The 25,907-nt window shown below is 34.1% G+C and overlaps 1 protein-coding gene across 3 annotated transcripts in view; it reads left to right on the top strand.

Moving 5' to 3' along the window:
• The window catches only part of KATNBL1 (katanin regulatory subunit B1 like 1), a 45,267-nt gene extending 21,813 nt beyond the window's left edge, over positions 1 to 23,454 (top strand). For all 3 annotated transcript variants that reach the window (XM_005603167.4, XM_070239440.1, XM_070239453.1), the window contains 9 exons: positions 12,002 to 12,132; positions 13,054 to 13,094; positions 14,351 to 14,630; positions 17,308 to 17,426; positions 18,355 to 18,405; positions 18,499 to 18,588; positions 18,919 to 19,008; positions 19,832 to 19,925; positions 21,453 to 23,454. In XM_005603167.4, the coding sequence (XP_005603224.2) occupies positions 12,016 to 12,132; positions 13,054 to 13,094; positions 14,351 to 14,630; positions 17,308 to 17,426; positions 18,355 to 18,405; positions 18,499 to 18,588; positions 18,919 to 19,008; positions 19,832 to 19,925; positions 21,453 to 21,485 (915 nt within the window). In that variant the 5' untranslated portion in view covers positions 12,002 to 12,015 and the 3' untranslated portion in view covers positions 21,486 to 23,454. The remainder of the gene's footprint in view (positions 1 to 12,001; positions 12,133 to 13,053; positions 13,095 to 14,350; positions 14,631 to 17,307; positions 17,427 to 18,354; positions 18,406 to 18,498; positions 18,589 to 18,918; positions 19,009 to 19,831; positions 19,926 to 21,452) is intronic.
• Positions 23,455 to 25,907: the final 2,453 nt, after the last annotated feature.

The following is a 25,907-nucleotide window of genomic DNA, read 5'->3' as shown; positions in this document are numbered from 1 at the left end:
ACCAAAGCAGTTACTGAGAATATGGTATTTGAATTTAGGAGGAAGGAGTCAGTAGCCCCAGACCCTAAAGATTGTCTTAGAAAATCTCATCGTGCTTTCTATTCCTCTCCCCTTCACTGAAATTCTTGAAGAAAAAGTCTGTGTTCATCCTTCCCTTTCATTTTTTGTGTGGCAGCTGCCTCATGGAGAGACCTACGGTTTGTCTGTAAGCCTTATAAATCCCCTGTTGAGCCTTAGAAGAGAGAAGAAAAGGTTACCCTGATAGGGTGAGAGTAGGATTCCCTTATAGTTTATGTTCATTTGTCCCTCTCTTGTCATCTCCTCAGAAAAATTAGTACTCATCTTATTTGGCTTATCTGGCTATTAAGGATTGAAACTCTTGACTCTAGTTGAGAATGAATTAGATTCAATTAATGAAAACAAAGATGTGATAGACTGGCAGGGATTCTGTGCCCTGCACTCTGCCACTAAACTAGCTAAGTGTCTTTGGGCAAGTGACTTGATCTCTCTGAGTTAAAAAAAAAATTAGGCTGAAGTTTTAAATTCTAAAACCTCTTTATTATTTATTTTATTATTATAAGATAGTGGTCATAAACTGTTTTCAGCCTCAAGACTCTTGGGGAATACCATACACACCCTTTGTAATAGTGACAGTGACTCTGGTGGTGGTGATTACAGGAGAATCATTGATACCAGGAATATTAATTATAATTCTTTATACACAAGCATGGGTTGTTTTTCAAGAAGAGGAATGAAATTGGCGTAATGAAATTGCACAGTTAAATACGATGTAAATAATTGATATACTCTAGTATATTCATGTGAAAAAAAAGTTTAAGTTAATTTGATCTTGAGCTGTAACTTAGAGGCAAAAGTCCAGACATGTTTCATTCCTGTATGATGAGCTTTTCTCATTATGAGTAGGTAGGGAGTATCTGAACACTTAGAGCTATTTAATCTCTTGATTTGGCAGCCATGGTAGTAAATTATATGAATAGATCCCTTTTCATCTTTCTGGTAGGAGATAGCTATTATATAAAGGGAATTCATCTCTCCAGCTCCTTCTCCGTGCCACATTTTTTCTCCATTCTCAAGAATATACCCATAGCATAAAGACTGTATTGTCTTTATTTAAGAAAAAATATATATACTATATCCATTGTTAAGATAGTTATAAGTAAAATTAGTATTTTGGTCTCTTCTCAGTATTTGCTAGCCCTTGCTTTTATTCTCTTAGGGCCTTGGTTTCCTTTTATTCTTTTTTCATTAAGAGATTATTCTTTCTATTTTCTATAGTCACTGTCTTCAACCACTCAATCCCATTTCACCTTATTCTCTTTTTGTATATTATCAAGTGGCACTTCACAAACGCCTATGAACCTCAACAATTGCTTTAAACTATTTGAGTAGCACTGTCAAATGCTCTTTCAGGAAAATGATTATCCTATATTATTGCCCAAGAAGTTACTACCAAGTGCATGAGGCATAAAGCAAAATGGAATTGGTAGTGTAAAAATCCTTTGTAATGAGTATTTGCCATTACAATTTTGATAGTTTCCTTCACTTTTTTAAGCTTTATTAAAGTATAATTACATACCATAAAATCCACCTGTTTTAAATATATAAGTCACTGATTCTAAGTATAAAAAGAATTGTGTAATCATCAACCCAAATCAAATTTTAGGACATTTCTGTCACACACACCCCCCCAAAGAAACCTTGTGCCCATGTGTAGTCATTCCCACCCCCACCCCAGCCCTAGGCAACCACTACTCTGCTTTCTGCCTCTATAGATTTTACTTTTATGGACATTTCATGTAAATGGAATCATGTAATATGTGGTCTTTTGTGTTTGGCTGCTTTTACTTAGCGTGACGTTCCTACATATTGTAGCATGTAACAGTACTTTATTCCTTTTTGTTGCTGAGTAGTATTCCAAATGGATATACCACATTTTGTTTATCCATTTACCAGTTGATAAACATTTGGGTCTATCACATTTTTGGCTATTGTGAATAATGTTGTTATGAACATTTGCATATAAGTCTTTATGTGGACATAAAAGCTTTCATTTTTCATGAATAAATATGTAGGAGTGGAATTGCTAGGTCGTATGGTGTATCTATATTTAACATTTTAAGAAACTGCCAAACTATTTTACAGAGTTACTGTACCAGTTTACATTCCCACAGTAATGTGTAAGGGTTCTGGTTTCTCCACATTCTTCTCAACACTTGTTATCATCAGTCATTTTTATTATAGCCATTCTAGTGGTTGTAAAGTAGTATCTTTTTGTGGTTTTGACTTGCATTTTTCTAATGATGTAAAGTCTTTCACTCTTCAAAAAAATGTGACATTGTTGGTTCTTTAAAAAACTGTTTTAGCCTATGAAAAAATGAATATTTTTCCCATATGAAATGGAGACAGACTATCAATAAATGTTATCTTCTAGAAGAAAAAATATTTGAATTCTATAGACTTAAAAACATACATATACACGTGTGTGTGTGTGTGTGTATATAAATATAATAATCGGTTAATCTATGGATAAAGGATTCTGGTAGTCTCTACTATGAAAAGATTGAACTAAAGACAGAAGGTGAAAGTTGTTTCAACTAATTATTATTTTTACATAGTATAGAGTGAAATTTTTAGTAATTCATTCAACATATGCACACAGAGTACTTTCTTTGTGCCAGATGGTGGTGTTGGCCCTGGGAATATAACAGTGAACAAGCAGGCTAGGTTCCACCCCTCATGGAGCTTACATTCTAGTGGAGAAGACATATGATAAACAAACAGACAAATATATATGTCTAGTAGTAGTAAGTATTTTGAAGAAAAATAGGGTGGGGTAGGGAGCTAGAGAAGTGAAGGGAGGTGCTTCTTTAGAGGGCAGGTCAGGGAAAGCCACTCTGAGGAGGGAGTATTTGAGCAAGAACCTACAAATGTTGTAAGGAAGAAAGCCATAAGAATATATGAGGGGAAAGGGTTCCTCAGTTACAGAGTACAGCAAATACACAGAGCCTTGAGCTGAGAAATTTTGTAATCCATCCTCCACTGATCAGGCAAATTTAGGCCTAAATAAAGGTACAACATCTTTGGTACATTAGACCATGTTACTTAACTTCTCAAAACCTATATATTTTTTAAATGAGTATTATAATTTCTGCATCAGAGATTGTGCTGATGATTAAATGAGATCCTCAATATAAAGCATCTATAACTCCACATTAAGTGATAAAATGGTGGTAGCTATTATTTTACTGCAAATTATTGTTATTGTTAGACCACCCTTTTTTAATTATTTTATTGAGGTCATAATAGTTTATAACATTGTGAAATTTCAGTTGTACATTATTATTTGTCAGCCCCTTTATCCCTTATGCCCACCTCCAAACCCCCTTCTACTCTGGTAACCACTAATCTGTTCTGTTTGTTCATATGTTTGTTTATCTTCCACATATGAGTGAAATCATACAGGTTTGTCTTTCTCTCTCTGGCTTATTTCGCTTAACATCATACCCTCAAGGTCCACCGATGTTGTTGCAAATGGGACAATTTTGTCTTTTTTTTTATGTCTGAGTAGCATTCCATTATATATTTATGTATACCACATCTTTATCCATTCATCAGTCGATGGGCACTTGCATTGCTTCCACATCTTAGCTATTGTGAATAATGCTGCAGTGAACACAGGGGTGCATAAGTCTCTTTGAATTGTTGATTTCAAGTTCTTTGGATAAATATCCCCAGTAGTGGGATAGCAGGGTCGTATGGTATTTCTATTTTTAATTTTTTGAGAAGTCTCCATACTTTTCTGTAGCGGCTGCACCAGTTTGCATTCCCACCAGCAGTGTATGAGGGTTCCCTTCTCTCCACATCCTCTCCAACATTTGTTATTTTTTGTCTTGGTAATTATAGCCATTCTAGTGGGTGTAAGGCGCTATCTCATTGTAGTTTGGATTTGCATTTCCCTAGTGATTAGTGATGTTGAACATCTTTTCATGTGCTTATTGGCCATCTATGTATCTTGTTTGGAAAAATGTCTGTTCATATCCTCTGCCCATTTCTTGATCGAGTTGTTTGTTTTTGTTGTTGTTGAGTTGTGTGAGTCTTTATATATTTTGGAGATTAACCCCTTGTTGGATATATGATTTGCAAATATCTTCTCCCAGTTGGTAGGTTGTCTTTTCGTTTTGTTCCTGGTTTCCTTTGCCTTGCAGAAGCTCTTTAGTCTGATGAAGTCCTATTTGTTTATTTTTTTCTTTTGTTTCCCTTGCCCGAGTAGACATAGTATTTGAAAAGATCCTTCTAAGACCAATGTCAAAGAGTGTACTGCCTATATTTTCTTCTAGGAGTTTCATAGTTTCATGGCTTACCTTCAGGTCTTTAATCCATTTTGAGTTAATTTTTGTGTATGCCGAAAGATCATGAGACCACCCATTTTAAGCTTTAAAAATTAGTTTTCCAGCTAGTATTCTTTAGTAATCTTTCCTTTTTGTATCTTTTATAATTTGTAGAATCTTAAAGCAGATACTGCCATTTTAAGAATATCATAATCTTGATGAAATAGGACAATTACCCCAGCTTCAAACTATTATACTTTTGATTATCATCCTACTGTATTTATTTATTTTTAAAATATGAATGACATTGGAGACTTATTTTTCTCCAATTTTATTTCTTAAGGTTCATTTACGATAAAGGCAACTATAGATTTATTGATAAGTAGGATTTCAAAAAGTCAACTTTTTATAGATTGTTTAATAATCTGATTACATCTTTTGACAGAAACAAGGGTCTACTCTAATAGTTATTATTAATTTCTAAGCCTAGGCCTTAAAAGCTTGTTTAGAGCTGAGCCAGTAGTACTGTTTATTGGATTTCTGTGGGAAAATGCAACTTGAATCCAACTCAGGATGCTGAGAATACATTCTTTCCTAAACATCCCCAGGTAGGAACAAAGGTGGAGGGAGGTACCTTGTAGTAAATGCCTTTTGTATACAGTGGATTTAAACTTATTCTTTGGATACCTATACTAATAAATAACCAAGTGATTCCCACCTTGTACAATATTGAGATATTTGGTATTTTTCCTGAGGTATAGTTTCCATCGTTCATTTTCTGGCCTTAAGCTCTCACTTAGTCCTACCTGAATCCTATCCATCATCAAAAGTTCAATTTAAGCGTTGCTTCATTCCAAGCCTTTCCTAATCGTGGTGGTCCATAGAAATTAGTTATATCCCTCTTTGAACTCCTATACAACTTAATTTTCTGTAAGTTTAGTGTGTATATTATGGAGGTATACAGCCAATAGAATTAATAACTATCATGTGTCTATGTCCTCTCTCTATTAGATAGTAAGTTTCTTAGAGGCAAGAACATCCTCTTTACTTTCATAACTTTGCTTCATTTACTCAGTTATTTGGTTTAAATACTATATTCTAGGTTTAAACCTTGTAAGCAGAGCTTTATTTTCTTCTAAATCTAGACATCTTTCTGAATTTGTGTCAGATCGCAAATGAATTGTCTTTTACTAGGTAGGTTTTAGAAATCTCTTCTGAACAATGCTCTGTTCTTTGCATACTGCATTTTTTTTTAGTGTTATGTCTAATTAGTATCTCTTAAAGAAAATGAATGAAGTAGTTCCTCTCATTTATTTTCTTCTGGCCTCTCCAGTTTCATAGAGAGTTATAATAGTTAGATATATTTATCTTCAGTATTTTGACTCAGTAGCTATGTACCTTGATCATTTTTACTCTGAGAGGGCAAAGTTTTGACTGTCATCGTGATTTCCCTACATGTCCAGTTCGAATTCAGAACATTTTGCGGGTAGGGGTGCTAATGTAAATGGCAATGTGTTTTTAATTTCAAATTCCACTTGTTCATGAATGGTATATAGAAAAGTGATCGACTTTTCTATATTAACCTTGTATCCTGCATCCTTGCTATAATCGCTTGTTAGTTCTAAGTGGGGTGTTTTTTTGGTCTATTCTTTTGGGTTTTCTACATAGACAGTCATGTCATCTGTGAACAAAGATGGATTTTTTTTCTTCTTTTTTTTTGTCTTATTCATTAGCTAGGACTTCCAGTGTGATGTTGAAAAGCAGTTGTAAGAGGGGGCATCCTTGCCTTGTGTCTGATTTTTGTGGGAAAACTTTGAGTTTCTCACCATTAAGTGTGATGTTAGCTGTAGGTTTTTTGTAGATGCTCTGCTCTTTATCAAGTTGAAGAAGTTTCTCTCTATTTCTGTTTTTCTGAGAGTATCATGAATGGCTGTTGAATTTTGTCACATGCTTTTTCTGCATCAATTGATATGACTGTGATTTTTCTTCTTTAGCCTGTTAATACGGTGGATTACATGGATTGATTTTCAGTTTTTTTAAAGATTGGCACCTAAGCTAACATCTGTTGCCAATCTTTTTTTTTTTTTTTTTTATTCTTCTCCCCAAAGCCCCCCAGTACTAGTTGTATATTCTATTTGTAGGTTCTTCTGGTTGTGTGATTTTCAAATATTGAACCAGCATTGCATCCCTGGAATAAACCCCACTTGCTCATGGTTTATAATTCCTTTTCTGTATTGTTGGATTTCATTTGCTAATATTTTTAAGTTTTTATATCTACAGTCTTGAAGGACATTGGTCTGTAGTTTTCCTCTTTTTGTACTTTTTTGCCTTATTTTCGCATCAGGATAATACTAGCTTCATAAAATGAATTGTCAAGTCTTCCCTACTCTTGTTTTCTTGAAAAGATTATGTAAAATTTGGCGTTCATTCTTTTTTAAATATTTGGTAGAATTTTCCAGTAAAACCATCTAGGCTTGGTGATTTCTAGTTGGGGAGCTTTATAAATTATGAATTAAATTTCCTTAATAATTGTAGGGCTACTTCAAGTTATCTATTTTCATATTAAGTGAGTTGTGGTAGTTTGTGCTTTTTGAGTAATTGGCCCACTTCCTTTAACTTGTCAAATTTATGTTTGTGGAGGTGATTGTAGTATTTTCTTGTTATCCTTTCAGTGTCTGCAGAGTCTATAGTGATATCTCTTCTTCATTTCTGATACTGATAATTTCTCTTTTTCCTTTGTCACTCTCCCTGGAGTTTTCTCTTTTTTTCTCTTTTTTTAATCTTTCCGTGAACTAGCTCTTATTGATTTTTTTTTCCTATTGTTCTTCTGCTTTCAGTTTCATTGGTTTCTGTTCTTTATTGTTTCCTTCCTTCTGCTTATTTTGGCTTTATTTTGCTTCTCTTTTCCAGGTTCTTGAGGTGGAAGCCTAGATTCTTGATTTGAGACTTTTCCTCTTTCTGCATTTCAGTGCTATAAATTTCCCTCAGCACTGTTTTAGCTGTGTCCCACAAATTTTGATATTTCCATTTTCATTTTGTTCAATGTAATTTTTTTTATTTCCCTTGAGACTTTCTCTTTGACCCATGAATTTTTCAGAAATGTGCTGTTTAGTTTCTAAATGTTTGGAAATTATCTTTTCTGTTATTGATTTTTAATTTGATTTCATTGTAGTTGGAGAACACACTCTTTATGATTTCACTTATTTTAAATTTGTTATGGTGTGTTTTATAGCCCAGGATTTAGTCTTGGTATATGTTCTGTAGCATTTGAAAATAATGTACTGTTGTTGGTTTGCATGTTCTAAAAGTGTTGATTTGATCCTGTGAGTTGATGGTGTTGTCTTATAGCCTGGCTGAATTTCCATCCGTTGTTGAGAGGGATATTGAAGTCTCAAGATTATTATGGATTTTTTTATTTCTCTTTTCAGCCCTATCAGTTTTTGCTTTATGTATTTTTTTAGCTGTGTTGTTTGGTAAATACACATTTAAGATTGCTGTGTTTTCTTGGTGGATTGGCCCTTTTATCATTATGTAATGTTCTTCTATATCCATGATAAGTTCCTTGGCTCTGACATCTTTATCTGATGTTAATATAGCTTCTGCTTTTTTTATTAATATTTGCATGATAGATCTTTTTCTTCCTGTTACTTTCTACCTCCCTATATCATTATATTTGAAGTGAATTTTTTGTAAACAGTGTATCCTTAGATTGTGTTTCTTAATCTACTCTGCCAATCTCTGACTTTTAACTGATACGTTTATGTTTAGATCATTTATATATAATGTGATTATTGATATGTTTCCCCCATTTTATTTTTGTTTCTCTTCTCTTCATTTTTTCATTTCTCTGTTTTCTTTTTATTGCCTTCCTATGGGTTACTTGAACATTTTTTAAACATTCCGTTTTCATTTCTCTATAGGTTTTTTTTTTTCTTTAAGATTGACAGCTGAGCTAACATCTGTTGCCAATCTTCTTTCTCTCTCCTTTTTTTTTGTTCTTCTCTCCAAAACCCCCCAGCACATAGTTGTATATTCTAGTTGTAGGTCCTTCTGGCTCTGCTGTGTAGGATGCCACCTCAGCATGGCTTGATGAGTGGTGCTAGGTCCATGCCCAGGATCCGAACTGGCAAAACCCTGGGCCGCCAAAGCAGAGCATGCAAACTTAACCACTTGGCCACGAGGCCAGCCCCTCTGTAGTATTTTTGAGTATATCTCTCAATACAGCTTTTTTAGCAGTAGCTCTAGGTATTACATCACATATGCATAACTTATCACAGTCTACTGGTGGTGTCATTTTACCAGTTTGAGTGAAGTGTGGAAACTTTACCTCGCTTTATGTCCCTTTGCCCTTCCCCACTTGTAATCTAATTGTCTTAAATATTTCCTCTATGTATATTCTGAACCATATCAGATAGTGTTATAATTTTTGCTTCAACCATCAAATGTAACTTGCCTTATGATTTTCTTTTTGTCTCCTTGATGTTCTAAGATTCCTTCTTTAATTTTCTTCCACCTGAGAATGTCTTGGTTTCCCCTTCATTCCTGAAGGATATTTCTTCCACATATAGGATTCTGGATTGACAGGTCTTTCCTTTTAGCACTTAAAAAATGTGCCTTCTGACTCTCCCTCAGTTCTCTTTGTCTCCTCTCTAATGAGCACCAAGTATTATAAATCAATTTCATTTACGTGGAGACTTCTCCTCTCTGCCTGTTAACCTGCTGCAATGGTTGTCCTCTACTCCTGATGCATTGCCTTCATCCTGGGATCTTCCTTCCTAACCATCCTGGGAATTCCCTTCCCATCTCTCCTGTTGGATCTCCATTTCTTGGGTTTCTCATTTTTGTTTATTATTTCTCTGATTGCTACTGGGAAGAAATTTTTTGGAACTTTGAATGTCTGAACATATCTTTTGCCCATACTCATCCTTGATTGATAATTTGGCTGGATATAATATTTTAGGTTCCCTAAGAATTTTGAAGGCATTGTTGTATGTCTTTATCATTTGTATGTGACTGGTTTGGATTTTAGGCTTTATTTTTTGTTTTGTTTTTTTGTATGTTTACACCCTCTCTAGCTTCTCTAGTCCTCTAAAATCTGACAGTGATGCGCTTTGTGGGTCTATGTTCATCCACAGTGCTGACCATCAGTGCGCCCTTTCACTTTGGAAATTCATGTCCTTCAACCCTGTACAGTTTTCTTCAATTATTTCTTTGATTTCCTCTTTGTTTCCTCTATACTTTTTATGAAATTCCATGTCCTTCTAAGCCAATTTTATGATTTTTCTTTCTTTATCTTTTTACTCTGTAAAAAGGAGATACCCTCAACTTTCTCTTCAACTTCTGTTCAGTTTTTCTGCTATCTTATTGTATCCTATTTTTAATTTTCAAGAGTCTGTTGGTTTGTTTTTTGTCTCATTTGTGTTTCATGGATGTGATTTGTTCTAATCTCTTGAAGATTTTTGAAAGTCAGGTTTATTTAGATATAATTTACATGCAAGAAAAAGTCACCCTTTTTAGTGCATAGTTCTATTAGTTTTGACAGTTGGGTCTACTGCCATAATCAAGATATAAAACATTGTTCTTTGAGCACTTTCACCATCACTGATGTCAATATTTTTCGATGTGTGTGTATGTATATATGTCTTTGTATGTAAGTATATATGTCTTTCCCTCAAGGACTGATCAGAGTTCCCAAAGAAGTATCTTCTGCAGTCTTCTTCCCTGTATATAAGCCTGGCTGCAAGCCCTTGTGAGGCAAGAAGTAGAAAGGTTAGAGGTCACAACATTTAGTATGTAAACTTTCACTTGATCCCCGTTTTAGAATTTGTTCCTCTCACACTCCTTTGTGCTTGGCGTTTCCCATCCCAAGGACTGTGTTTTAAAATCTCCATACAGTAAAACCATAGTCTTTTACTGGGATGAGGAAGGGTATCTTAAGTGGATATTCAGTCAGTCTGCTTATTCTTAAGCCCAAATTTATCCCCACTTCTTGAGATCCTCAGTGTTGCCAATTCCTGAACCTTTGGGGGATTCTGCTTTTCACCTTTCCTCATTGCTGACTTAAGATTTGGCTTTCTCAGATCTGCTGTCATTTGTCACTTCTGCTTTGCAGTTTTGCATCAACTCATCTTCTCTTCTTTGTCCTTATGGGTTTTATGCCTTTAAAAACTCCTTACTGTCATTGTAATGGAGTTTCAAGGAAGGTTAGAAGTAATAGCATATGTTTAGTCCATTATCTTTAAATAAAAGTCCCCTTTCTTTAAAAAAAAAAAAAAAAGTGGGCAAGATCCTTTATGATCTAGCTTCTGCCTATCTCTCCAGTCTCATTTCTCACTCCACTGTAACCCACCCCCAGCCTAAGCTGCAGTCACATGCATCTACTTAAGAGATTGCCAAACAAACCATGTTGCTTCATGCCTTTCAGTTCTGCACATGCTGTTTTCTCAGTGTGCTGTTTGTCCTTTAAGACTCTCCTCACCGAGGCTTTGCTAGCTCACAGGGTCCCCTCTGTCAAAATGCTTATTGCATTGCTGCAATTATTTATTTACTTTTTAAAAAGTCTCATCCTAGAGATTTCTTAACCTGGGTGTACAGGTGGAAGGCTGTCCATGGATTAGCAGCAGAAAATCTTAGAATACCCTAAAATTATTTGCAGAATTTCATGTGTTGTGCATACTTTTGGAGCATTCTCTAAGGCAGGTTTTCTATTAGGAGTGTGCATCAGAAATACCTGTGGAGCTTTTTAAAAATATAATTGCTTTGGGCTTTACTCCAGAGACCTCTCCTGAGTTATAGTCTGAAGTTAGGGACCAGAAAGGTATGTTTTCAAAAGGCTTCCTAAATGATTCTTTAGAACAGGGTCTCTGTGTATCATCTGCATTAACTCCAGGGCCTGGCATATAGTGAACACTCAGTAACTGTTTAAGGAAAGAATGAGGGAGGAACTTGTGTTCAGGGCATGATCTGAAACAAATTTCCTGTGTGAAACCTGAGTACAAAGGGGAAATTTTTCACTGATTTCCTCTGTTATATTAAATGAAGTCATAGCATCTGTTTTCCCCCTTTGGGTATAATTGGAGGAGTAGGAGAGTATGGGTTACTTTTTCAAAGGTAGAGGAAAGCTTTGGAGAGCTAGCTGCAAGAGTGAAAGAAGAATTTAAGGATTAGGCATAAAACCAAGTCAGATGTATATAGTCTGATTTTGGTTCCTCTAGCTGCTTGTGGTTGTATTTGACCCAGTGATTTGGTTCCAAAATTTTAGGCTTCTGTACATTTGGATGTCACAGATACCACTACTATATAGACCTGATTTCATAACCTGTAAATTTAAATTTAATATATGGCTACTAATATGGAAAATGGGGAGATTGACATGTTGCATGGGCAAAAAATACATTCCATATTATTGTAACTGGTTGCAACTAAAGACTGAAAACAGAAAGAGCCTTGATTTCCTGGAATGCCCTCCTTGTGCTTCCTCCTGTTTAAGGTTTTTAAAAATGTATGAATTAGAACTATGTCCTCTGTTTTACTCACATACCTCTTTTACATAGCATGGAGCTGCTGTTGTATTTTTGTATATGTATTAAGGAAATAATCAGGCTCTTTTGCTTTTTGTATTTTCCATTTATTATTTTTATTTTGATGTCTAGGTATTTAAGAGATTATGGCATCTGAAACCCACAATGTTAAAAAGCGGAACTTTTGTAATAATATTGAGGATCATTACATTGATCTTCCTAGAAAAAGGATCTCTAAATTCACTAATAAGAACATGAAGGAGGTAAGTCCATAGTTTCTAGGTTTCTTACTCTGTTCAGGCTGCTGTAACAGACTATCATAGGCTAAGTGGCTTACAAACAACAGAAATTTACTTCTCACAGGCTGGGAAGTCCAAGATCAAGGTCCTGGCCGATTTGGTATCTGGTGAGGGCCAGCTTCCTGGTTCATAGATGGCTGTCTTCTTGCTGTGTCCTCAGATGGTGGAAGGGGCAAGAGCTCTCTGGGGTCTCTTTATAAGAGCACTAATCCTATTGTGAGGGCTCTGCCTTCATGAACTAATCACCTCCCAAAAGCCCTGCCTCCTCTATCATCACTTTAGGGGTTAGAATTTCAAAATATGAATTTTGGGGAGGCGTAATCCTTAAGTCCATCACAGGTAGTTTAAACTGTTAGGTCTATGGATAGTTCTAGTTAAACCATAATAAACAATGAGAGAGTGATGAGTCTGCTTAATGTCTCAGAATTAAGTAGAATTAATGAAATATTGAAAACTTTATATTCTGAAAGCTCTAAAAACTTTTTGGCCAGTGTACTGTTTTGATATGATATAATTTGAATGTTTTGGTTTAATATTAAAGAGGAATCTCAGAAATGCTTTTTGTTCACTGTTCACTGTTGCAAGGCTCATTAGCACTGATATAGTTTCTTTAAAAACCATAAAACTCAACTCACTTATTAAGCACCTTGTAAATATAATATGTGACTAGTGGTATGGAAAATAGATGGATATGTTACTTTGTCAAAAATGCCTGCATACAATGTTGTTGTAGCAAATGGTTGAGACTACAGTCTTAGAACAGAAAAAGCTTTAATCTGAAAAATTTAACAGTTGAATTTCAGATTTATTGGTAACAATCACGAAGTTTACATAGCCTCATTAAGGAACTTAAGTGTGCTACAAGTAACTATTTTTATTTTTCAGGTTAAGAAATCTCCAAAACAGTTGGCTGCTTATATAAATAGGTAAGAGCTTCTTTAAAGTTTATGGGAAGCAGCAAATATTGAAAACTGGGTAAGAGTGAAAATAGATAAAAAATAAATATTCTCTGTTATTATAATAATAATTAATATATTGTCAAACAGCTCCTTTGTTCCAGGCACTGTGCTAAACACATCAGTATTATCTCTACTCCTTAAAATGGTCCTACTAGTAGATAGCATTACCCTAACAGTTGATGAGAAAAACTGAAGATCAGAGAAGTTAACTGATTTGTTCAGGGTCATACACCCAGAAAATGGTAAAAATGGCATTTATTCTCAGACCTGCCAAACTCTAAAGGCACTTTCTACTAAGCCACTGGTTCTCCAAGTGTGATCTGAGGACCCTGGAGGTCCCTGAAGCCTGAAAAGGGAGATTGTGAGGTCAAAACTATATTCACAATAATACTAAGACATATTTACCTTCTTCGTTTTCCCTCTATTACAAGTGTACAGTAGAGTTTTCCAGAGGCTCCATGATATTTGATATCACAATAGACTGAATGCAGAAGCAGATGTGCAAATCCAGGAGTCTTCTGTTAAACCAGATATTAGAGATTTTGCAAATATGTAAAACAGTACCATTCTTCTCACTATATATATAGGACTTTTTTTAATATAGGACTTTTTTGGGTAAAATATTCTATATTAATATGTAATGAGTCTTTTTTTAATGAATTAACAAATTTCCTCAGTTTTACTTTCTGTTGTAAATATCAATAAATATTGCCTGCATAAAACAATTATTTTGAAACCTCAAGAATATTTGAGTGCAAAGCATCCTGAGGCCAAAACATTTGAGAACCACCATACTAAACCATGAGGTTTGCCCTATTGTGGTTTATCTGATTCAAACAAAATTAAATATACTTCAACTTAATCAAAATAAACTTTAAGATATTCAAACTTACATAATTATTGTGTCAATTTGTTAGAAAAAGATTAGGTGACTAGAAATTTTTATAATTTTCTTACTCCCAAAATGGCCTGTAATATTTCACTTTAAAAGCATGTTATGCTTCTTTTCATTTTCATTTGGTATAAAGTATCATCCTTTCTGCTTTCCAGATGGTTTGTAATTTTTCTCTTCGATCTAAGAGTTAAGAATTTTTTAATTCTATTTACTTCTAATTTTAGTGGATTGTGATCACAAAATGTCACGTATTAAATCTTTCTCTTAAAAACTTCTAAAGGTTTTCATGTGCTTCTTTTTCATTTAAGAAAATCAATTGTTTTTACAGAACAGTTGGACAAGCTGTGAAAAGCCCAGATAAACTACGTAAGGTGATCTATCATAGAAAGAAAGTTCATCATTCTTCTCCAAATACTTGTTACAGAAAAAAACAGTCCCCTAGAAGTGGGGGCTGTGACATGGCAAATAAAGAAAACGAACTGGCTTGTGCAGGCCACCTGCCTGAAAAATTACGCCATGATAGCCGAACATATTTGGTTAACTCCAGTGATTCTAGTTCTTCACAGACAGAAAGCCCATCATCAAAATATGGTGGGTTTTTTTCTGAGGTAAGTCATTTATATAAGCTTAACTTTATTCCTGTTACACTATTGGGGTTTTTTGTGGTTTTTTTGCCACATTCTGCTAGCAGACTAATTCGCCACCCATTGATTTCAGACTTATTTGAATGATTTTAACTCCCAGTACAATTTTTCTATATTAACCAAATTTGAATCAGCAGTTTATTCCATTTCTCTAAGTCAATGATGTCTGAAATGGAATGAAATGATTGACAAGCTGCTGTATCTATCCAGAATGGCAAATTGGCCAGTAGAGATTTAAAGGAAGGGAAAAGAAATCGTGCCTAAAAAGTGGACCACCAAAGCCAGTCATGCAGGCACATTTTGCTGCCCTGTGGAAGCTTTGTTCAGGCAGACCTGCTAAGGTGTGCTGCTCTTCTGGCTCAGACAAAATTACTTGTTTGAATAGGCCCAAGGGAATTTTTTTGGGTGACAGAAATTCTCTAAAACTGGATTGTGGTGATGGTTGCACAACTGTATAAGTTTATTTAAAATTATTGAATGATGTATTTTCAATGGATGCATTTTATGGTATGTAAATTTTACCTCAAAATAGTCATTTAAAAAAAAATTGGTCTTTTGAAGGAATGATTTGATAAAATTTATAAACACACGAGTTTATAATAAAAATTATGATTACATGTTTACTGTATATGTTGTAGTAAATAAACCCAAAGGAAAAAATTATCCATAACTCAACGTTTGGAAATAACAGTATTAAGTTTTTGAGATCTCTTTTCTCTTCCTACTGTATATATTGTTTAATAACTTGATGTTTATGTTTAATAAATTTGGATATTTTCCCATGTGATTAAATAATGCTGCTACAGTTTTTTAATAGATACATGTAACATTGCATTGCTTGACTGTACCTTAATTTTTATAACTATGATTTGGTTAACTTAGTATTGTTTCTCTCTGGCATGATAGCTTAAAAAGCATCTTCTGTGGTGTATAAGCAGAAAAAAATCTATTTAAAGTAAAATGGTCATAAGTCTGTATAGGTGAATGAAGATGAGCATCATATTTAGGGTAAAGAAAGGTAGAAAATAAAGCGTTATTAATTAAACCGTAATGAAATGATGCAAAAAAATATTCTTTTTACTAGTGAAATATTATTGTAAAAATTAGGTCCTGGAGTAATAGAAAGTTAACAATGTTAGGAGAAGTGAAGGAAGTGTGTGTCGTATCTGAGAAAAGAGGAAGTAAGGAGAATTTGATTTAATAGTGAATTATAATGGGCCCTGGAGAGTGGTAACAAAGGTAAAAGAGAATCACTGTCATACTAATTCATTCACAGATACGTATTGAGGGTTTCCTCTTGTGTAATGCATTCTGCAGGCTCTGAGGAGATAAAGATTGGTGGACAAAAAACAGACACCAACCCTGGTTTCACATAGTTATAGAAGTGATGAGGCCAACACTGATGAGATAATCATAGAAGCTACATACCCTGAAGGAAAGAACATGTGGCTTATAATCCAGAAATCTGGTCTACATTGTGACCTAGGTTGGTTCTTCAGTTGAACTGAGGGAATAAACATTCTGAGTGTAAATGCCTTTAAAAAAAAGATTTCAGTTGTGCATTTGAATTAGTGTCACAGTGAGACATTTCCTTTGCTCTCTCATTTTCACTACTTTTTGCAAACCTTCCTTAACCTTGCACTTAACTAATAGATTTATTGATTGCTCTGTTGTTGTTTCAGACCTTTTTTCCTGATTGACTAGTGCCTGCTCTAAAAACCTAAATCTAAAAGTGATACCACATTATTTTGTCAAAGTTCAGATATCTGTAACCTTTCATGTAGCTGTTCCAATCCTAAAATTAATCCTACAGAAGTATTTGTACAAGTGCACATATTTGCATAAATAGGATGTTCATTGATGCATAGTTTTAATAGGGAAAAACCAGAATAACTCTAAATAAATTATGGTACATAAAGACTGGAGAATATATAAGTGTTTTTTTAAAATGAGGTGGTTCTATGTTATGATACTGAAAAATCTTCATATATATGTGAAAAAGCAAGATTTTCAAAAATGTAGTATTATAAGATTTTAATTTTTTATGTACCTAATTTGTCTAGAAAATGGTTTGGAAAGATACATACTAATCTGTTAACTCTGATTACTTCTAGGACGTGATATTAGATGTTTTTGTGGGAAGGTAGAGAGTATTCACTTTTTATTTTATACAGTTCTAAATTATTTAAACTTCTTACAACATGAATATATTACTTTATTATATAGAAAAAAATGAATGAATGAATTTAAATACTTGTCACAGAACTGAGTTTTTATGGTTCCCTTCTTATGCTATTCAGTTGGTAATGACTAGCCTACATGTTTACCTTTTCCTTTAATCCACATTACAAATTGAATCCTAGGTTTGTAGGTGAGCTAAAAATAATTTGTTTTACAAATTATTGAAATTTAGAAGAAAAATGGTAGCAAATAAAAAGTATTGGTAAAATATAAACAGGCCCTAATTTATTCAGATCATTTTGTTTACTATGTTCAATTGCAATATTCTTTTTCTGGGTCAGTAAAAGGAGTCATCTTTGCATAATTTTAAAATCTATCTACCAGAATAATTTATTTGGAAAAAATAGCTTCATATCACATTTCAATGTGCTTTATAATAAATTAGATGTCTGCCTTTCAGGTTTCTCAGGACCATGAAACAATGGCACAAGTTTTGTTCAGTAGGAATTTGAGATTGAATGTAGCTTTAACTTTCTGGAGAAAGAGAAGTATAAGTGAACTTGTAGCTTATTTGGTAAGGTAAGTGTGACCTTTTATGCTTTTTGTTCGGTAAAAGTAATTTTCAGTGGGCCGGCCCAGTGACATAGTAGTTAAGTTTGCATGCTCTGCTTCGGCAGCCCAGGGTTTGGGGGTTCAGATCCTGGGTGTGAATCTACACACCACTTGTCAATCCATGCTGTGGCAGCATCCCACATACAAAATAGAGGAAGATTAGCACAGATGTTAGCTCAGGGCCAATCTTCCTCAACAAAGAAATAAAGAAAAGAAAATTTTTTTAAAAAAGTAATTTCAAATGTGTTAATCTAGAAGCGCCTCTTCTTTACTGGCTAAAATTTTAAACTTCTATATTTAGCTTCAATAGAGACACTATGGTTTAACTTACCTTCATCATCAGTCTAAGAGTAACCAAAATACAGAAAACCATCTGTTCTATCAGACTGAACAAAGCGGTTACCTTCTCTAAGATTCTTATCCATTAAACTAAGAGATACTGGTATGGGAGACTAACCTTTTAAAAATCTCCTTTGAATGAAAATCCTGAGAATTACCCTCCTCACTGTATTCAAGTCTCTTACCTTAGTTAGATGTTACCTTAGTGAGGCCTTCCTTGACCACCTTATTTAAAAATACATATTTCTTCACTCCCTATCTCTCTTTCCTGTTTTATTTTTCTCCATAGCACTTACTGCCATCAGTGTGCTCTATGTATTTTACTTGTTTGTTTGTTGTCCGTCTCTGCCTTCTCCTGCCCCCTCCCACACTCACATACACACTGGAGTGCAAGCCCTCTATCTGTTGACTGCTGTATCCTCAGCACCTGGCTCATCATAGACACTCGGATTATTTGTTGAATGAGTGAATTTCTCAAAAGCAGTGTGAAAGTTATCACATGAAAGTAAATGAGGAATCCGCTCTCTAAGCAAGGCTATCCTTTTTGTACCCACAGGATAGAAGACCTTGGAGTCGTGGTGGATTGCCTTCCTGTTCTCACCAATAGGTAAAAAGAATATCTTTAAGAAAAAAATTAGTTTAAAAAAGGAAAAATTATGGCCTGTTCATATTTTTATTACTGAGTATTTCTTTGTTTTAGTTTACAGGAAGAAAAACAATACATCTCACTTGGCTGCTGTGTGGACTTGTTGCCTCTAGTAAAGTCACTACTTAAAAGCAAATTTGAAGAGTAAGTGCTAGTCTGAATCTCGTTCACTTTTCTCTTTCAGCATCCTTGATTTTGCGCCTTGTGCATGCATTGTAATTGATTGAGCTCCATAAGATGTACGTGGTTTCTGTTTTCAAGTTGCTTATAGTCCAATTAGGAAAAGAATATAAAATGACTAAAGAACAATTACAAAAGCATCTATAAACAAGTTACATAAAATACAGTGTTGTGAAAGTAAACAAATTTTTAAAAGGGGGAAAAATCAATGTGTGTATGTGTTTTTTGAGAGCATGGATACCATCTTTTGTAAAGCTGAAAACACTTGAATTTTCTAACAAACTGTCCTTTCAGGTACATAATAGTTGGTTTAAACTGGCTTCAAGCAGTCATAAAAAGGTGGTGGTCAGAACTGTCATCCAAAACAGAAATTAGAAATGATGGGTAAGTATACTTTTAAAGATAAATTCATGCTCCTAAAATCTTTTTTAGAAAAGCAGCTTGATTAAACTAGGTGATAATTTTATTCCAAGATTGTAAGTATATAATATTTATTCTCTTCATTTTTCAGAGAAATGTTAAATTGGGACACTGTTCGCATGTGAAAATTGTGCATGGAAGTTGAATTCCAGAGCCCAGTAACCCCCTGTATCTCTTCTCCTAGTAGAACCCTGCCCTTCACTTTAGAAGGGAGAAGTACAGCCTTCTCTTAACCCTCATGTCAGTTATAATGAGTAAGGGAGAGAAAAAGACATGGGCTTGAGTGGGATAAGTATTGAGGCACAGAATGGAGGCGTCCTGCAGGGTCCTTTGGCTACGTAGACGTTAACCTGAGAGTCCAGTGTGCATGATTACAATTCTAAAAACTGTATTATAATCATAATTTGACTTTGTCTTGATGTGAAAATGTGTGGCTATTCTACCAAATGAGTTAGATTATCATGAAGCTACAAAAAAAATCTCCTAATAGTCTTCCTAAAGTTCATAATTTTCTTTCTAGGCTTTCAAAATTTCCCACTTCATACCCAGGAACAGGTTGTCCAAATGCTCCAAATGCCTAGTTTTCTTACCTGGTTTAACAACGAAGTAACCACTAATTTCCATAATTGGCATGTACTATTTTAAAGAGTTGCTTCACTTCAAATAGTATAATTTTCTCCTGATAAATACTTGAAAACTTTAACACTGTTTTCATTAAGTGTATTTACTACCAAAGTCCATATCATACTATATTTGTGTTGTAACTTTTCTTCTTTTTTTCTCCTAGAAATATTCAGATTTTAAAACAACAGTTAAGTGGATTGTGGGACGAGGAACACCATCTTACTTTGGTTCCAGGATATACTGGTAATATAGCTAAGGTAATCTATATTTAAGCTTAAAAATTTAAGCTTAAAGTCTATATGAAAGCTTAATTAAAAAATAGAAATAATGTATTAGTATTATGCATTTAAAAGTGAATTCTTTGAAATCTCTAGACAAAGTAATTCAGTACTACTCTGATAAGGTAAAGTCAATTTCATATTTGCAAATGCTTAAGATCCTCTGGGTATGAATGTGGCAGGGAACACAGGAATTAGCCATCAAGTGCATTTCAGATACAGCCACAGAAATAATGTGCTAGAAGATATTTAATGACCTAGTTCCAATTAGAGAAAAATATTTGAAAAAACGTTAAGAAATCCGGTAAGGAAGGCAGCTGAAAACACAGTGTCACTCAGGAAGCAAGAGGTGAGGAATACAATCAAATGGTTTGAGGGTATTCATTTTTACTTGGCTTTTGCTAATGTTAGGCTTTTTGGGAAAGTAAACTGTTCAGATTACAGTATGAGTTTGACAGTGGTCTTTATTGATTTGCTTGTCTCTTAAAGGAATTCTGAATTTTAATATTTAAACTCCAGAAAACATTGGTAGTTAAAATATAATTGCAGAAAAAAGTCATTGTTAAGAAATATTTCCACCCTTTTACTGGGCATTCTACCATCATAAATGGGTATTAGCCAGAAATATAAAAACATTCTTTGGTTTAAAAAATATAATATTCTAAATAAGAGGATTTTTGTCATGGACTTACTTGTAAAAGTCTTCTTGGATTCCTTCAGTAAAAGAAGCAAAATGATATATCAAGCAACTGTGTTACCACTGAGTATAATTTTACTCTGTAGAATTCTTAATAATGAAAATCTTATAAACAGAAATCAATTTCCCAGAAGTTTTGTTGTTGGTGTTCTTTTGATAATGGGGAGAAAATGAAGTAAAGGTTGGTAGAAAATGGAGTACTCTTAGAGCATACATGATAGATCACCTTGTTCTGGAGGGGCCTTGTATTCTTGGTAGTAGACCTGAAAAATTATTGTTTCCTTTGAAATTTGCTCTCAATTGTAATTTTGTATAAAGCGAGAAGCTTTATTGTGAACATGACCTTAAGATACTATATTTATTACTGAAGATAATATTGAGTGATTAAAAGTTCTATGAAGCTACGATAAAACCTCTTTTATAATATTAAACCCTCAATTGTAATTTTCTTGAGGGTAGAAATCAGAGAGAGAGGCTATCATCAAGCTGGGCTTGAGTTTATATAGCACTGGACGAATTGTCGTGAATGATTTAATGATCTTGCTTAACTATAAAAGCAGAATTGCTTCATCATAGGAACCAGATCATTCACTCAGCCCTTAGCAAACATTTGTGGAGCACATGCTGTGTGCCAGGCCCTGTGCTAAACAAATGCAGATAAAAAGTTGAGTAAGATACATCTTTTACCCTCAAAAGATCACAAAGGGAAACTAAGGCAAATCAAGTGACGAAACGGGAGAAGAAAATGGGTTCTGTATATGTGTATTTACTGTACTTACTAATGAAGTGTTTTTGTTTTGTTCTCTAAGGATGTAGATGCTTATTTATTACAGTTGCATTGAGAAACTTCATCTACTCTAGAGCATGTGGTTATTCACAACATCCCTGGACTATATGATTTCCCAAAAAATGTCTTATCTGAGAACTCTGAACTGTGGAAGAAGTCAAAACCATTTTTTTTAAAAGCCACATAATGAAACCACTAAAGAAATCCTAACCATCTACTTCACATTGAAGTGGAAAAATATCCAAAAGGAGCAGCTTCAACTTCAGTGAGGTGAAAGTGCACTATGAAGATTGTTCGCCTTTGCTGCATTTGGGATTTATATGGTTATTTGGTAACATTGTTTAAAAACTACTGGGTCTTAATGCAGTCCTGCGTAAGAATATAATTTATACTATATGAAAAAAATAAGACAAGACTTATTACTAGGAACCACAAAGACCAATCATCACTACTTTTTTAAAGACTGTGTTTTATAAGAGAACACTTAAATGTGTGCAGCTATTTTCTTATGTTGAAAAGACTTTGAAAGCTTAAAAGATCATAGCAAATAATCAATACTAAAAGTTTTTTGTCCACACTGAGATACTGTGTATACAAAATGCCTTAATTATTAATAAGCCAATGTGTATGATACCAATATCTGTTTTAAAAAAACTAAAACCAACCATGCTTCTGGCATGATAAAATCATGGAATTAAATCAGGGGTTTTCATTCATGTAGAATGTTGTTGTTAAAACTTATTCCACACCATTTTTAAAACTTGACAATATTTTTAGCGTCTCTGATTTTTTTTGCCAGAATCATCATGTCATGTGTGTATGTGTTATTCCTATATAAAAGAGAAAGGTGAATATGTATTTGTATGAATGCTTAAGTGGAAATGTTCATGGAGTTGGCTAATTTATATTCACTTTTTATTGTACCTAGATTTCTAATATTTTCAGTTCTGTATCCTTTAAGCTTCCTTCATTTGAGTAAATTCACTAAATATTTCTATTTTTTGCTTTTTTTAATTCTGATTTTTATATAAATTCTAATTCTTTTTCACTACATATGTTTTAAAGAATTACATGCAATGCTTTAGAAATGTTTACAGTTAGTGCTGACCTTGTATTTTAAATTCCAACACTTTACATTACTACCTCCTCCAATGGTTGGTATGAAATGCCAGCAGACTGAGGTCTTTTTTTTTTTTTAATACCACTTTTAGTGTCAGTGAACCCGCTTCTGGAATGTCTTAACAGCTGTATATCTTACCTATCTTGAAAGTGATTGGGATTTAAATACCACTGTTGGTTCGTACATCATCTCATTGTAATGAACCCAAGAGGCATCTGAGCAAAGATTTTTTGGTAATCAAATTTCTATGCAGTACTCCTTCAAGCACTTGAATGTAAATCTTTAGCATTGACCCAATCAGTGACTACTGACGTGAATCCCAAACAAGCATCTTTCTTGCTTTAAAAATGTTCTCTTTCATTGAGTTCTCTTTTTGTGTAGCTATATTTCGTATAGCTATGGATTCCTCACAGTAAACATCAATTGTAGTAATTGGCTGTTTTCTTTAAGTCTTTAGATTAGAATAATTTCAGATTACTGCACTTTTGTGATATGAGAGTTGAGTTATTTAAGAAGTTGTTTTTCAGGAGGTGGGAATTTGAATCGTAAACCTGTGTCATCTCTGTGAAACCTGACAATGATGAAATATAACCTTCCTTTGTCCTATTCTTTTAGTTATCACTGTCTTATCTAGCAGTTTGAACCAGTTAACATGGAGCCTGGTGCTAATGAGGCTAAGGACAGGAGTTCGATCCTTCTATACATACATGCACCTACTCATGGCTACAGATTGCACCTTCTCTTAGCTATCTATCTCACAAATTCAGCTCTTGGTCACAAGGCAGATGGTGTGTATAGTTTAGCATAAACCCTTCACCTCAAATGGAAAGATAACTCAAATAATTTATGTGATATTGTAGACTTTTAATCTTCAAAATAATATATTAAAATAATATATCTAAAATACTGTGTCACTATAATTTTCTCTGAGATCATTGACTAAACAGTATCTTCTAAAAATTAAACTTCAATAAATCAAACTTCAGTAAAAGCTAAGTATAAATACAAATGAAACATACTAAGAAAAGGTACTATCCTGTTAACACTGAGTTCTTGTGCCTAAGTTTGGATTTGTTGAATGAGAGTAGACAACACTCCATTTTATATACTCAGAGGAATATAAGGCAGCAGAGTCTTTAGCTCACAAAAATTATTCAGTAGCACACTCCTAATTTCTGTTCTTGGCCTTTGCAGTTTACCTTAGTTCCTATCTCTCTCAGTTACTGAGTTATGAGTATTAGGTGATTTTGAGATTCTTGGATAAAAGATGTTAGATAAGTAAATATTGTTGAACACTTCTGTTGCTATTAAGCTCTTCTCATGCTATTTGATCAGAACAGTGTTGATCTCCAGAAGGAGCCAAAGAAAGTGTTTACAAAGTATTTTGGCTGTTGTATTGACCTAGATTAGGACAATTGCTGTCTGTCATTGCTCATTTGTAGCTGTGCTGCTAAGCAGTGTACAGAACTGAGGGACTACCTAAGGTCTCCGTGCCCTTTTTACCTCTTCTACCTTCTTAGGTCTTTTGTACTGGGCTTTGCAGACTTTGCAAGTCTAGAAACAGGTAGTTTATTGAAGTGATAGAGGGTTATAATCAAGTAATTTGTTTCTACCAGGAATAAAGTAAATGGATTTTGTAATGAGTCATCATGATCAGAATAAGGGTTAAAAGTTAGGAAGCAAGCATTATCAGATGGTTTTTTTAATTAATCTTTTGGCAGTAATTTCAAAAGTAATTGACACAGATTATTTACATGAATCCTAAGATATGAGAATATAGATATAAATATCTATATCTGTTTTGAGAAATCATTAATATCAGCACTGAACTCTAAGGGATATTGAGGAATTAAATCCTAATGCTCCTAAACAGACACGTACATGTCATGTCCTAATCTTAAAAATGGTTGTGTGGGGGGCTGGCCCCGTGGCCGAGTGGTTAAGTTCGCGCGCTCCGCTGCAGGCGGCCCAGTGTTTCGTCGGTTCGAATCCTGGGCGCGGACATGGCACTGCTCGTCAGACCACGCTGAGGCAGCGTCCCACATGCCACAACTAGAGGAACCCACAACGAAGAATACACAACTATGTACCGGGGGGCTTTGGGGAGAAAAAGGAAAAAAGAAAAAAAAAAAATGGTTGTGTGGGTTCAAAGCTGTATTTATGCCCTTTGAAATAGTGGTCTTCTCAAACTTAGAACATTTCTGTCTTTGGCAAGTTGTTGATATAGTTAACATTAATGGTAACAGATTTGAGTAATGAGTATTAGCTATTAAATACTGATAATAGACATCATTTAAATGTTTATTTGGTGGTTATTCAAGGAGTTTGAAAAAGCAAAATTTAAGTTACTATTTCATCAGTCATTCCCAGTTATCTGTCTTCGTATTTAAGAATAAGATGGTAATGTCAGTTGCCTTTGTTTATTTAAAGAAAAAAAATAGAATCACAAGCAGCTGACTCAACTGGAGTGATCCGTTTGGATGCACTACTACTTATCTTTCGATACAGATTTTATTTTCTGGATTACTTCAGATGAAAATAGTATTGGTGAACATTTATTGGTAGGTATTTACTCCAATCTTATTCTTTTTCCCTTAATTTCTGATTCTAGCTTGAAAATTGTCATAAAACTTTATGACACACTATTCCCCCTCCTTTTTGATTCTGTGACAGGAATATAGAGTAAAAACTTCATCCCTAAACACTATATGCTTCTAGTTTGTAATATAGCTTGATTGAGTCAATAACAGCACCAAGTATAACAATAAAAATAAATACTGTATATCATATGCCCAGTATACTAAGTACCTTTTCCAATGCTGTACTAAAACTATTTAAAATAATGTAGTCATTATAATTTTCTCTGGGTCAGATCATTGACTTAGTATCTGCTAAAATCAAACGTCAGTAAAAATTAAGTACAACTACAAATGAAACATAGTATATATAACAGTATTTTCCCTTATAGACTATAATTAATCATAAAACACAAAATTACATAGTTACTGTCTACAGTAGTTCTGTGAAAGGGCAGCCCCACAGCTGCCAGTATTTTCCATAGCAAAGCTTGTTATCTAGTACTGTTTCGATATACAAAATTAATATTCTCTGAACTACGAAGTTTTCAGATGGAAGATGCCAGGAGTCTAGCTAAAGATTCAGCCCCCAGATATACATGAACTAATGTTAATTCTATGCTTTACATATTCTATATTTTCATTCAGATTTAAACCAGGATTCTTTTTTTTTTTTAACATCCTGGACGCAACTGAGACTGTTATGACACTATGGATTTACACCAAAGCTAAGATGAGTTGATCCAAAGTATTTTCTATGGTAAGAAAGAGTTGTAATGGG

Source organism: Equus caballus, chromosome 1, assembly GCF_041296265.1.
Source record: "Equus caballus isolate H_3958 breed thoroughbred chromosome 1, TB-T2T, whole genome shotgun sequence".
NCBI classification, from domain to species: domain Eukaryota; kingdom Metazoa; phylum Chordata; class Mammalia; order Perissodactyla; family Equidae; genus Equus; species Equus caballus.
The sequence above is the reverse complement of the archived record's forward strand: the minus strand, read 5'-3'. Positions and strand labels throughout refer to the sequence as shown.